This window comes from Dysidea avara, chromosome 7, assembly GCF_963678975.1.
Source record: "Dysidea avara chromosome 7, odDysAvar1.4, whole genome shotgun sequence".
Taxonomy (NCBI): Eukaryota; Metazoa; Porifera; class Demospongiae; order Dictyoceratida; family Dysideidae; genus Dysidea; species Dysidea avara.
Window position 1 is genome coordinate 4,329,884 of NC_089278.1, and position 14,345 is coordinate 4,344,228.

General features: G+C 38.5%; 3 protein-coding genes across 5 annotated transcripts; 2 read left to right on the forward strand and 1 right to left on the reverse strand.

The window, feature by feature from the left end:
* The first annotated feature begins 2,275 nt into the window (after window positions 1-2,275).
* On the forward strand, window positions 2,276-10,590 carry LOC136262117 (alpha-L-iduronidase-like). 2 transcript variants are annotated; one of them, XM_066056265.1, is made up of 21 exons: window positions 2,276-2,378; window positions 3,653-3,880; window positions 7,389-7,529; window positions 7,580-7,660; window positions 7,711-7,767; window positions 7,821-7,876; window positions 7,922-8,017; window positions 8,065-8,177; window positions 8,223-8,309; window positions 8,360-8,460; window positions 8,510-8,588; window positions 8,635-8,684; window positions 8,894-8,995; window positions 9,046-9,143; window positions 9,190-9,268; window positions 9,328-9,437; window positions 9,829-9,947; window positions 9,995-10,117; window positions 10,166-10,236; window positions 10,285-10,391; window positions 10,444-10,590. In XM_066056265.1, exons 1-21 carry the CDS (start codon window positions 2,281-2,283, stop codon window positions 10,536-10,538), a joined length of 2,091 nt encoding a protein of 696 aa, XP_065912337.1. In that variant the 5' UTR covers window positions 2,276-2,280; the 3' UTR covers window positions 10,539-10,590. The 2 variants fall into 2 exon arrangements, with proteins under 2 accessions (XP_065912337.1, XP_065912338.1); XM_066056266.1 differs by lacking the exon at window positions 3,653-3,880 and having other exon boundaries at window positions 2,281-2,378.
* Window positions 10,546-11,084, reverse strand: LOC136262134 (kxDL motif-containing protein 1-like). The gene is made up of 2 exons (XM_066056290.1): window positions 10,873-11,084; window positions 10,546-10,821 (listed from the first exon to the last, which is right to left on the reverse strand). The coding sequence occupies exons 1-2, from the start codon at window positions 11,034-11,036 to the stop codon at window positions 10,569-10,571; spliced, it is 417 nt and encodes a 138-aa protein (XP_065912362.1). The 5' UTR covers window positions 11,037-11,084; the 3' UTR covers window positions 10,546-10,568.
* Window positions 11,045-14,340, forward strand: LOC136262120 (serine/threonine-protein kinase ULK3-like). 2 transcript variants are annotated; one of them, XM_066056270.1, is made up of 16 exons: window positions 11,045-11,204; window positions 11,484-11,633; window positions 11,687-11,807; window positions 11,858-11,962; window positions 12,009-12,079; window positions 12,651-12,723; window positions 12,775-12,857; window positions 12,901-13,056; window positions 13,109-13,214; window positions 13,262-13,302; window positions 13,353-13,446; window positions 13,801-13,944; window positions 13,992-14,032; window positions 14,082-14,132; window positions 14,180-14,222; window positions 14,271-14,340. In XM_066056270.1, exons 1-16 carry the CDS (start codon window positions 11,097-11,099, stop codon window positions 14,285-14,287), a joined length of 1,404 nt encoding a protein of 467 aa, XP_065912342.1. In that variant the 5' UTR covers window positions 11,045-11,096; the 3' UTR covers window positions 14,288-14,340. The 2 variants fall into 2 exon arrangements, with proteins under 2 accessions (XP_065912342.1, XP_065912343.1); XM_066056271.1 differs by having other exon boundaries at window positions 14,180-14,219.
* Window positions 14,341-14,345: the final 5 nt, after the last annotated feature.

Sequence of the window (14,345 nt, forward strand, 5' to 3'; positions counted from 1 at the left end):
CTCCCAGATGTCCAGTCCTGTCAGGAGTCAGGACACAGTTCTCGGCCAAACTCTGTTCTCTATCTACATAAACAATCTACCCGCTCAAACTATAATACATGGCTCTATAGAGCTATTTGCTGATAATTGTACACTGTATATGCACAACTTACGGTGCAAATAAACTATAAGAGTACTTGTGTGCCCTACAAGATTTGCAGCAAAAGTGGTTGATGAAATTGAATGTATCTAAAATTGATGTTTTGTTATGAGTGTCCCGCACCCTAGAAGTAAGATAATCTCACCATACAGAATGCATAGCCATCTCTTATCCCTAAATGGCATAAACATATCCAATCTATTACCTGTAAAGCCAACCAGGCACTAGCTTTGTTAAAGTGTAGTCTAAAAGCATCGCCGCAGTTAAGAGAAAGAGCTTACCTTACATTAAACTTGAGTATGCCACCACAGTCTGAAGTCCACACCTAATAAATGATTTGGAGAAAGTACGGAGATGTGCTGCTAGATATGTAAAAGGAAAGTATACATAATTATGATGCCAGTGTTACGGAGATGCTAAATGAGTTACAATGACAATCACATAGGGAGCAGTTTAGTTTGATCATGCTCTATAACATCCTAAAACAGAACACCTATCTACCATCAGAATACACTCCCAGGCATCACAATATCAGCTACAAACCAGATGAAGTCACATATTCAGATTAAATGAATTGTTTTGTAATACAGACACCTACAAGTATATCAAGATCATGGAACTCTTTGCCATACCGCATTGTACAGCAGAATCTTTCAAATTATCGTTACGAAACTATTACTATGTTAGCTATGATCTGTGTATGATCTTCATTTTTGAGTTTTTCACAGTATTGATAATAATAATTGGCAAAAAAAATGCATGGGCACAAGGATTTTGACACCGTGAAAAGTATGACAGATCAAGTCCCACAACGTTTATATCAAGAAATTGATGTATAACAATTCATTATTAATCATTCTATCTTACTGAAGTGTTTGGTGACAATCGCTTTCTCGAGTTGAGCCGAAAATAGCCTCAGTGTAACCTGGACAAAACCAACCTGATGCTCTGGGGGCATAGCCAGGATTTTTTGAAAGGGGGTTCCAACAGCAGTATTGAGTTACCAAAAGCAGGGGTCGGGGGGGTGCAGCCCCCAACTGCTGAGAGACTTCCCTAATGAATCAAAACTCAACAAATATGCAAAAATAGTACATTCATATAGCTAAGTGCCCCTGGGATGAAGCTATAGTACTAGATAAAGCATTTAGGTCGTACTTATTTACTTAATAATGTAACTGTACATTAGCATGTTACCCCTGCAGGTTTTGCTAATCAATAAGTAAATAAAGCTACCTAGTGGAAACAGACAGCATAACACATAGAGACACATATAGACATCTGTAAGTGATAGTTATCCCACTGGTATAGGAACCATGAATCCACTGATACTGACTTACAATCTAAACATTATAAGTTCAAAATATGCATAGCATGGATTCAATTTGCATACCCAAGCGAGCCTTACTGGAGTTCTATATTTTTAAACACTGCACACCAAAGCTATAGGCGTATAGCAGTATAAGGTCATGCTTTTAATGTTAGAATGTCTGAAAAACTCCACTAATGAAGTTCCTAACATATGGATATTCACAGGCATGTTCTATTAGAGTATACGTGACTGCTCTATTAGAGTATATCGATCTTTTTAACAAGGGCTCTTGATGAATGCATTGTCTGCCAGCTTTATCAATTGTTGTGCTGTACCATACACTATTACTCATTTTGTCCTGCCACACTGGTGTGTTAGGGTCCTGCTGTAAACTCAGAAGTCTAAATTTTTACAGGTGTGCCGGTTCCTGAACCCCTTGGAACCCCCCTCCCTACGCACCTGTGCTCAGATGACGTTTTTCATCGTATTTCCCAACTTCTGTTCTATGTTCTGTGTAAGCATAGATTTTTCATGAATCACCAGAAGCCGAGTTGTAGCCTCTTGAAGGCTGGCCCCACCATTGAATTAGTAACTGGGAAATAACTGAGAAGGTAACTGAAGCTAACTGAGAAATAACTGGGAAGGCAACTGAGAAGTGAGAAATAATCAGTGAGAAATAATCGAGAAATGAGAAATTACAGAATAAGTGACGTACAAGTTATGCTCTCATGACACCTTTGTGGTTACGTCATAACTTCACGTGATCCTCAGTCTATTAGGACATAGATATTAGAGCACACACCCTAAATATCTATAATTAGGAACAGTCGGAATGAGCACGGGAAGGAGAAAATATCTTATCACACTAACGATACTGATGGTTACCTTGTACGGAGTACTCCAAGTTAAGAAACACCACAAGGAATCGAGGTAGGAATGTTGAATTGCATAGCTACGTAGTCTACCTAGGGTTTGTAGCAACAGCAGAGCTAGATGTTCTAAGTTTCTGCACAGGTTATGGCCCACTTATTCTATTATAATGATTTACCCGATTAAATCTTTCTGTAGTTTATTTTGCAGATAATTGTTTACCATACTTATGTAACCAGAGGGGCGTGGTAATTACGACTAGGCGCCGGGGCGCATTCAAGCATCACACTAATTCATATACAAGATTTAATTTTTATAGTAATCAATGATTGGAATTCATTACCCCAATCTATTGTTGATTCTCCCTCTGTCGATGATTTTAAAATACTACTGGACAGACATTACAGTAATTGCTTATTTGATTTTGTTTAGTAATTAGAATAGCTAAGTACATAATTTGTTTATGGATGTACAGGCACAAGCCTTTATCCTTAAAATACAAATATTGCCAGCTGCCATTTTGAGTGGATAAGGTGTAAAATGAGTGTCAGAGTTCTCAAATTACTGTTCCGAGCTGGAAAGTGACGTGAGGGAGAGGTATGACGAAAAACTAAGACTGATAAAAGCTTACTGTCTGTTTGAACACAGAAGTTGGTTATCAGAAAGAAGATAGTGTGTGTTGTGTGTTGAATGGTTCAAGTAGCCTGATGGTACTTGGATGTTACTTACACCTGTACAATATCATTTGCAAAATTATTTGATTTTAACCCCACCTAACTTTTGTACTCATGAGCAATTAAAGGCTTACAAAAGCCTAGATGGCTACAGTTGGGTGAGTGATGCACAAGTAACCAAGCTACTAGACACAGTATTCACTTGTTTGCCTTGCTTGTGAGGCACTCCCAGAGTCGTCAAATCCTCCTTTAAAGGTATGGATGGCTACATATTCATAGATGCTTACCAAACTTATGTAAGACCTATAGTAGAATACGCACTGACATCATGGGCTCTCCACACTCATCAATAAGTTTGAAGCTGTTCAACGTTGATTAGTAAGATAACTACTATCTCTACATGGAAAAAATTGCCAGCTCTAGTTGTAACAGCAGAGAAAATTGACCGTTTTACTGATTTATTGGTTAACTATGTATGATTTGACATTGCACTACACTCATGCACACGAGATTTTAGCAATTATAAGTTCAATCACTTTAATGGCCGGCTAGAATGGATGATCCAACCTATGATCCAATAAATGTTACTTTTATATGATGTTGGCCAGTTAAAACCTCTCGGTGTGCCCATGAAGTGGCAGTTGTATCAAATTTCTTTAGGTATGGTGACCAACTGACAACCAGCCGTATAAGTTGGAGTCAACGTATCACTCAACTCCAAATGGGAAGCTTCATTTCACAACAGGTGGTAGAAATGGTACCAGATTCTGAAGAAAGAAATAATGAAACATCTACAGATTCTACATCACAATATAATTTTACAGTGATTGTTGGAGACAAACTCAAGTCAGATTCTCTCAAGCATTTTTGGCGAAGCACTGGATTTTGGTATGTTAAATTGTGATATGGTTGTCATCATACTTATGTATGATGAACCCCATAAATGGAGCAATGAATTCTGAAATTAGGGGCAGATCCAGGGTTTGGCAATGGAGGTGCACCAGGGTAGTAGGCATACGGACTGGGAGGTCTGGGGGTGCAGCCCCCCAGAAGCTAAAAGTACTTTGTATGTTTAAGGACTGAAATTCTTGACAGTTTTCATGTGGTGACTGTTCTATTAGAGTGTTTTACTGACTGCTCTATTAGAGTATCCCGATCTTATTTACCCTCTTGGATCTGCCACTGAGTCCTGAACCATTTCTTTTCTGCTGCGACTTTTATTCCAGTGGCCATGCATGCTATTCATGTTGTGACTACAGTGCAAATGGGAAGCACTATTACCTGGACTGGACTCTGGATTTTAGACTGGAACATGCTAGCTGAGTAGAAAGAACATAAACTAACACCATGAGTAGTATCTATGATTTGTAGCTAGGTTAGTGTAATAAAGGTTAGGCATGCAGTATGGGTGATTTCTATGAGTACAATAGTCTCCTCCACTTTATGTGATTGTTAGAGTTTATTAGGCTTTACAGTACATGTAAAAGTCTGTAATTACCTGGTCCTATAGCCTGTTTAAAGATATTTGAAAAGTTGGAGAAAAGAGAAAAAAATTGTGACTGGGTAGTTTATTGCTTGCCGCATCGGCGGAGGGGTCATAACAGTTGTTTTGTCATTGGGTTGCAATGATAAAAGGAAGAAAAAGATCTGGCTGTATGAGACTTGAGTCAGCCACATAGCTGCAAGCAATAAACTACTCTAACAAAACAATCACAGAGTGGAGATCACACACCTGTAGAAATCACCCACACCAATGTTTCACAATGCCAACATAGCAACTTGCTTATGCAAGTCATGAATAGTACTCATGGCATTCTCTCTACTCAGTAACTTGTGCACTGGCAAAATTCTGATCATTCAATTAGAGTGTTCATCAGAGCAGTGATGAACATGGGTCGGAGTGCAGTACATATTGAAATAGGATTCCAGTCCAGAATCCAGAGTCCAGATAATAGTGCTTCCTAGTGGTAGCTATTTTACACTATATCACTGTTAAAATTTGGGAGTAATCATAACACTTTACAGGCGTCCACTTGCGTGTTTAAATATAGCACTCTAAAAGGCGCTGTGATGGCTGTTACAGAGGATTGCTAAGGTGATACAAGAAATGTAACACCAAGGGTGTTGTAGCATTCCACGGCTTTGATGAGGGTGGAGCCACTCTGATCCCTTCATTTACATTAATTAGGAAACACAATTGACCTGTGAAATACAGTAATTCAACAGGATTACATAATATTTGTTTGTCTTTCTACTTTAAATGCAAAAATCTAACTACCATATATAGATTGGGATGTTTCCGTGTTTAAAAATTTTTTGAATGTAGTGATGCTATACAGAATTAATCACATGAAATTAATTACTGCAAAAAGTTTCTGCGCTGTAGTTTATGAGTTACCGATCGTAAAATCGAGTGAATTATATTTGTAATACACTTCGCAGCTAAGTACCCCATGTAACTATTTTTTGGTGCAACTATTGCTGTTACCTTTCAGATTTTAACATGATAAGTTAGGACTGCTAGCCGATAGCTACAGCCTTGTATACATAGATAGATACACCAGCACCATGATGTAGCTAGCTAGCTAGCTAGTGTTTAAAATAAGCTATAATATTAGTGTTATGCTTTAGAATCGTTTCAGCATGCATAGAAATTGGAAATAAGTTTTAGCCGTGCAGTAAAGACAACATTTATGGCACATACACATGTATGCCTCCACTGTTTATTTATTTATGTGCTACTCACCATGCAGCATTAAGATAGTGATGGACGAAGTTGTTCTAGTAATCAGTTTGCTCTTGGCTCAGCTCTCTTTTAATTTACACTGTAATATGCTGCATGCATAACACTAATGGCCATAACTTGGGACTTTCCAGTAATTTGCATGTGACTGTACTATATAATCATAATAACCGTGTATAGTGGCTGGTGGTTTGTACTTGTACTAGTGATGCAACACAAGTGACTGTGTGTGTTAGATATAGCTTATACCGGTACTTCTCTATAGTTTTGTTTGCCAATGTTGTGTGAGTATACTGTGCATCCATAATTTTCTGTGTTAAAGTATTTTCCAGATATAGACCTTATTCACTGAATTAATTTCATAGCGCTTACAACCCGTTGCGAAGGAGTTGTCCGCCAATATTCGCCATTTGCAGTACCAAAACCATAGTAACATCACAATTCTCCGCCAAATTCGCCATTTGCAGTACCATAACTATGGTAACATGATAGCAACCGTTGTGCTCGCCCAGTTGTAGAACTCAAAATGGCGTCCGAAAAACCATCACCATGGCAAATAGGGAGCCTTGTATGGCTTCGCGTGACATCAGAGGGCGCTTACTGTTCTAAATGAATAAGGTCTATAACCTTCTGATTTACAGTACTAAAAAAACTTTTTAATTGTACCTCTTAAGGTGCTTGTTATTTTTGGGGGTGCTGTAATAACACCCTTTTGAAGCCTGTAGCAACATTCTACTTCAGAAGTAGCTACAAATTTATTACCACCTCTACCGCTTCAAGGTGTTATGATTTGCTGTTATCAATTGAATGCACATATATTTTGATGCTGAGGAGGCTAGTTGTCATTATACAGCACAGGAAATGTCTCTTTCACCTCAATGCATGACAGAACAGGTATGACACACAGCACTCTGATCCTCCCACACTAAGTGCAATATAGAGCAATTAAAGAGACAGGGGAGACGTGAGTAGGTTTAGACTTAAAATGTTATCTTAGTTATAGATGCTCAATATACATAGCAAGTGATCAGGAGCATAGCTAGACTTTTGATGAAGACCAAAAAAGGTAACTGCCTGCTGAGAATAACTGCCCTCTACTAACTGTATATTAATATCACTATAAAATCCTTATTTATAGCTACATAACTCGCTACACTGCTCTGAATACTGTGACTGCTTTATTAGAGTGATTGACTGCTCTATTAGAGATCTGATTTGCAAATCATATTTTTAACTGCTAATTGAATATACTTGACCGGTTTCTGGAAACCTCAGAAACCCCCCCCCCCCCCCCTTCCTGGAGCCGCCCCTGATATAGCTACATTAATACCAATTGCAAAATCTACTGATACAGTAAAGAACAGTGATGCAGCTGGATATGAACAATTAACTTTGTGTGACCTAAGCAGTCCATTAGACTTGAAATTTATCATCCTGTCTTGAATTAGAACTTACCCTGGGTTGCTTTTATATGTGTGGCTGGCTGTGTTCTCCATGTAATAATATGGACAAATACACATACATGTATAACATGGCCTTCTGAAATATGGCTGCAGGTGGATGTTAGAATTATATTCAAAATTTTGACATGCATGTTTATTGACATAGTGCTGCATGCAAACAGTGAAGAAGATGCTCTCTTTCCCTCTTTAGTCCTCCACTACCACATAAAAACTTTTCCACCTATTTCTTTGATGACTCTGAAGTGCAGAATTTGGCACACTTTGGGTCAGTCCCCAATGAAGGCATCAAACAAGTTCGGATTCATTGGCTTCTTGACCTTGTCACAGCAAAGTAAGTGTAGCTATGTACAGACTATTATAATATTGTGTTGTGTGTTACAGTGTAGTTGGTCCAGGGAGTCTGGTATATGACTTTACTAATTTAGATCATGCCATGGATTTACTAAAAGAGAATGGATTAAAGTCAGTAGTTTTAGTAATTGTACACAGTCTGTATTGCTGATCTCTTACAGGCCAGGATTTGAAATAATGGGTAATCCATCTAACATATTTACTGATATGGAGAACAAGTGATAATTTATTATGTGTAAATCAAGCATGTCATATTGCATTGCATTTTCAGAACTCAAGTTTATATGTGGCGGGATCTTGTGAAAAACATTGCAACAAGATATGTTGGTAAGAGGTAGGTCAGTGTGGACATTTGATGTAATATCTGATTAGATCGATATGGACTGAATTATGTGTCAGAATGGAATTTTGAAAGCTGGAATGAACCCAACAACCGAAAGTTTGATATGCTAAAGTTCACCACTCAAGGTAGTCATGATATTGCTAACCAACATGGCACATGTGACATCTCACAGGATATCTCAACTATTACGATGCTTGTTCAGAGGGACTACGTGATGCTCACCCTTCTCTGAGACTGGGAACTCCAGCCAATGGACCATGCTATAAACCTAAGACTATCTGTTGGGTGAGCCTTGGTTACCAGTATCTACTGGACTACACTATACTATAGCAACTGCTACAACACTGTGTCAATGGGACTAATTATTTTACTGGAGAGAAAGGAGTTCGAATTGATTATGTCTCTTTTCATATGAAGGTTAGTACTTTAAACCAGTGACAGATGTTTATTCTTCCCTGAAAAATTAGGGGAGGGGTTTATCTAGAGTGATTTCAAAATTGGAGCTCAACCAGTACAATATATTGGCTCAACAATTTCCGACACTCAAGGATCTGCCTTTCTATAATGAGTAAGTGTTTAAAAAAAACTGCAACTAGCTGTTACTGACCGAATGGCAGTGAAGGGGACCCTCTTAGTGGATGGGCAATTGGTAAAGAATGGAGGGCTGATGTAAGATATGCAGCAGTTGTAGTAAAGGTACAACAATATATTTCAAGCAATGCTGGCACTTGGTTATCTCTAGATCATCGCTCAGCATATAAACATGTTGATTCCACAAAACCCAGGACTGAAGTAAGGAATATTTCTCTATAGTGATAGGGTTGTGCACGAATTGGAGTTTTATGAAATTGTTGATAGTGAACAATTATGTAACTGGCAGGCACTAACAGTTTACTCGGAAAGCCTTACACAAATAGCCAGAACAAACATTAATAATATGGTACCTCCTACCATATTACTGACTCTTGTTATAAGGTATGTTCATATTTTATTTTCTTTAGATACCAACTACTGACTAATGACAATGGCTTCCTGAACTTTGGTCCTCCACATTATTTTGATCAGCGTACCCTCACTACTCGATTCTTGATGAATCTGACAAAGTAACATATAGTGGATCAAGGAACACTTAAACTAACAGGTTATATTTCAGACCCAAGTCTGTACAACTAGTCAGAAAGCCAGTGTTGTCAGTAATGGGACTGCTATCCTTGTTGGGATCAAAGCAGCTAACTGTGACTGTTCTAAAAGGTAAAGTTGAGGAAGAAGTGCTTTTTTGTTATTACTTTTGTCTTAGGCAAGCATGTACTGTTTCCTGATAACGATGTTGGTGTGATCGCCACACTGCTAAATAAGCCCGGTGATCTTACTGAATAGTACGTTACATCTGTGTACCTATGACATGACTTGATAAGCTGACTACACCTCCTTTTAGTGGAGAAGTAGCAGTGATGATATACAATAGTAATGACACCAGTGATCTGAACAGCAGTAATATTCACTGTCACCTAAAGTGGAACGATTTGCCTGATCTGGGAAAAGATGGTATAGTAACTATTACTGTCTATGAGGACCCTTTTTGAGGGGGGTATGGTACTGGTGAAATCTTGTACACTGTTATATATATATAAAGGCATGGACTGAACAGGTGTTTTTTTTTTTGACAAAAAATCCTCTACTGAGTTTAGCTCTACACCTATTTTGAAGGAGCCATATATGATAAACAACATCCATTAGAGGCTTCATTTAACAGCAGTATAGTAGTCTTGGATGATGAGTGTTTTCTTGGCACAAAATACACTTGATGAACAAGTTTGGGCATCAAAGTAATGCAGACAAACTGCCTTTCAATTCATATACTGTTATAGTAGCTGACAAGTGACCTACTATAAATGTAAACATAAAATGTCATTGTTCTGGGGTGTATATCATATAGCACTTATGATGCAGTATCGGTTGGACAATAACAGGACTAACCCGTATGATATTTGGTTGACTGCTGGTAAACCTGACTATCCTTCCTATCAGCTACTCCAGCAAATGAGGGATGCTATTGTATGCTTAAAGGACACTTAACAAGTATGTAATGGTGTTTCTTTCAGGAGTCAGTTCAGTTAAGTAATGCTAAGGCTTACTCTCCCAGTGGGGGTCTAACAATTTCGCTTCCTCTACCAAGCGTCTTCCTGTTGCATGCTTGTGCTAAACCAGCCAAACCACCTAGCCAGGTAACACCATAGCCAATAGAAGTTGAAGTGATACAGTTGTTACAACAGGTAGTTGATGTACGTGTGAAAATGATTGTGCCAGAACAAGTGATGATTGTATGGAAAGATGTGCCAGAAAGGTATTGTGATTTGTATACATGTTCTCATTGCACTCTCTTAATATGTAGGTGTTTACTGACATACAACATAGTCACATCAACCCAACCCAATGGGACATATACTCTTGTCAACACAGTCCATGTACACTTCTCACTCTATGTTCACTGGATTAAAGGTGTGCGTGTGTGTGCGTGAAGCATCACTCCACGATTGCCATCTCTTTGCAGACACCACCTCCAATCCTGTATACTACAAGGTGAATGCTATAGACTATTGGGGAAGGAGTGGAGACTATTCTGATGTAGCATGTATACAATGTTAGCAACAAATTTAAAAAAAATTTAATACAATTTTATTCATCGTCATCATCATCACTTACATGCACAGTATACTTGTCCTGCACCTCAGCCATTATCTCTGGGTATTGAACACCAAGTTTAGTTTTTAAAGTCCTTATCCTCCTGAATACAGAATCAAGGTCTTTCTTTACACCCGATAGCAATCTCATGTGGAACCTGAAGGCTGTTACTGAAGCTTCATAACGAGACTGTGATATCAGATTTAAAAATTTTAGTTTTTCATTCATCATTTCTAAATTATTCAATCTGTTATAGATGGAAGACAATCAACACGTGACAGGCAATGTTTGACCTTACATGTGTTGCTGGTCATCAAGAACATTATCAATATCTCGATGCTTCATCAGCGACTCCACTCTATCAGTAAATATATCACCCAGTGTTGGTTTGGTGTCTTCTTTTTTCGTCTCTTCAAATTGTTCTAGGTCGAGAGTGACCTGATCAGTTTCATCTTCTACCATTTTGATTTTACGCGCAGGAGCGTATTTGATTCCCACAATCGAAATAGTTCCAGGAAATCTATGGCGAATCCAGCAGTGCAATTTATTACGTTAGACAAGTTTAAGCTTAGGGTTACTGAGAAACTGGGTCAAGGCTCATTTGCTACAGTTTATAAAGCCGTAAATCAAGTGAGTCAAACGCTGTCAAGACTGAAAAGGAATGTTGCCGAACTGACATTGTTTAAATGCCTAGCCTAGCTGTTTAAATGCCTAGTCTTCAGAGAGGGAAAGTGAATGATAGGGAAATAGTTGCGTTAAGTAAGAGGCTTGTCATTGTAGTTGCAACCAGTAAGGAAAGTATATGACACTGTGTTACTTGAGGTGTTTACTAGAGAGTATAATGACTATATTGAGCTTGCTATTGAGTATTGTCCTTTTCAGTCTTATACACCTATTATATAATTCCAGGGTAGACATGATGCACCAGAGGTGGTGGCTGTGAAGTGTATGTCAAAGAAGAGCTTCAACAAAGTTACTGTTGAGCGTCTACTAACAGAAATAACACTGATGAAGGAGGAACTAAAACACCCCCATATTGTCCAGATGGTAGACTTTTTAGTAAGTTACATTCTCACATTGTCAGTGTACTGGCACTGTGCAGGTTTACATAGTGGGATGATCAGATGGTGTACATTATTATGGAGTACTGCAGTGGGGGTGACCTGTTCTCACTGATCCAGAAATACAGAATGCTCAATGAGGATACTGCAAGAAAGTTCTTACAACAACTTGGTGGGTAGTACTTCTGCTAGCCCTGCTTGATTTTTCTGTTTGCTGGTCAGCCTCTGCCTTGAAGTTTTTGAGAGAGAAGAATGTAGTTCACATGGATTTAAAACCACAAAACATTCTGCTTTCTTCTGAGCATAATCCTTGCTTGAAACTGGCAGGTAGTTAAGTGATGTTAGAGTGCTATATAATGTACATGTCTTGTAGACTTTGGTATGGCACAGAATTTAAATACTGGTGACCATGCAGACTCTTTCAGAGGATCCCCACTTTATATGGTATTGTGCGTGTGTGCTTGTGTAGTGTGTGTCTCTGTGCGTGCACATGCGCGTGTGAGTGCTTGTGTTTTTTCGTACACGTATGAAAACTGTTGATAGTTGGATTATCCTGATGGTATCATGTGGCACATACTGACTGCAATGGTTTTGCACACTCTCAAAGATAAAATGTACAATTAGGCAGACAGCTTGGCCACTTGGAGGGTTTTTCATGATGTCAGGGGCACATTCTCTGCTGGAGTTCTACCTCTTGCTCTTGTGTGGCTGTGCCAAGACCATGGCTAGTAAACTGGATGTGCAGTGGGGATGTGGTTGCATGACCCACAAAAATGAGAAGAATGTGTGTGTATGCTGTGCTTGTGTGCATATGATTTGAGGAAGTTATTGGTTACCCTTATGATTTCTTATGATTGCTTGTGTGTTATCAACCAGTTAGGGATGTAATTTACACGTAATTGTGTGTACTTGCAATAGCAATGTGTGTACTTGCAATAGCAAACCAAACATCACAATAGCTTCATCTCTTTGAAGTATAGTTTACATAACTGAAACATGTATTGTACCTCTACAGGCTCCAGAGATATTCTTGGCTGATCACTATGATGCTAAGGTAGACCTCTGGTCAGTTGGCGTCATTTTATATGGTAAGTGCCATTAACTGCTCGCACCTCAGGTGTTGTACAACACACTTATAGAAACATTGTTTGGACATGCTCCCTATTCATCACGAACAACTGATGAATTGATAGTAAAAATACGACAAGATGTTCCTATAATAGTAAGATATCATCTCATGTCATTTGCTTACTCGCTCTATTTAGATACCTCAGAGACCCCCAGTATCATGTAGCTGTAGAGACCTCCTCAATGGTTTATTACAGAGAGAACCTGACAAGAGAATGTCATTTGACAAGTTTTTCACCCATCCATTTATAGACCTTGAACACATGCCGTCTGCAGAAAACCTTTCCAAGGCGGTGAGGTTTAGTGTTGTTAGTTTATTGTAATAATTTTATGGTTTTGTGGTAGGTGTCTCTAGTTAAATCAGCAATTATCAAGGACTCTGAGGGACGTTATGTGGCAGCCATTAATCTCTACTGTGAATCCCTGGAATATTTCATCCCAATTGTGAAAAGTCTGTACAACACTGCATTATGACTACCACTAAACTGTTTTCTTTAGATGAGTACGATGCTAGTAAAAGGGAAGAACTAAGAAGAAAGGTAACTGTCAACACTGCACGCACACATATTTATAAACTCAACTGCATTAGGTTCAACAGTATATGTCACGGGCTGAGCAACTGAAGGGAATTCTAAAGCAGAAAGCACAGCAGAAGGCCCAACAAAAACCAGAAAAGTTGCTAGGTTAGTAGTCAATGATGTAAGCTGTGTACATGCCATTACTAGTACTTGTGGTACACACTACACAACCATGTTACTATAGCATTGCTGTGTACACTTCCTGGCCAGAAATGTGCAGCCAGAAGATGTGTTTCATATGTTATTTCTTTACTGTCTCTGTGTGATCTTTTTTTTTTTTGCTAAGCCCCGGCTGTTCATATTCTCCCTCTCATCTTACTGCCACTAACTGTGATGGTTATTGTAGCAATTACAACCACATTATGATTGCCTGATAACTATTTCCTGTACTCCTATGGATTTATTGACTGTACTAAATTTGTATGCTACTTCTTTCAGTGGTTTTGTTTAACTTTGTAGAGGAGATGGCTGTTGAAAGCCAGCCCATTCGAGCAGCCATGCAACTGGCCTATGAAGCAAAGCTTTGTGACTTGCAGCAAGATTTCAACAAAGCATTGAAGCTCTACGAAGCCAGCATTGAAAAACTCTTCCCACTGGTGGAAGGTCAGTCTAGTGACATGTCACAGCCATAAAAATATCCCTTTTTCCAGAGGAAAAAGATGCCAGCAGAAAAAAAGCGATAACCTCTGAAGTTAGTTTTTCTTCTTTGCCAAAACTTTTAGTTGTAAGTGCTCACATAGATTAATCTTTTCTTGGCCAGAGCTGAAGAACTGAAGACCTTAATAAGAGAGGTAACTACAGCCATCCTTTTATTTTAATACTTTTATGATGTCATCAGTTACCAGCGGAACAGAATCCAGAATCATCTTTACCATTCAGTAGTAAGCACGCAGAATATACTTATTATATGATATCAATTTTCTTTTCAGAGTGCAGACCAATGTAAATATTTATCAATTCATCTATACACTGTAATTTTTAATTTTAATGTAATTACAAGTATG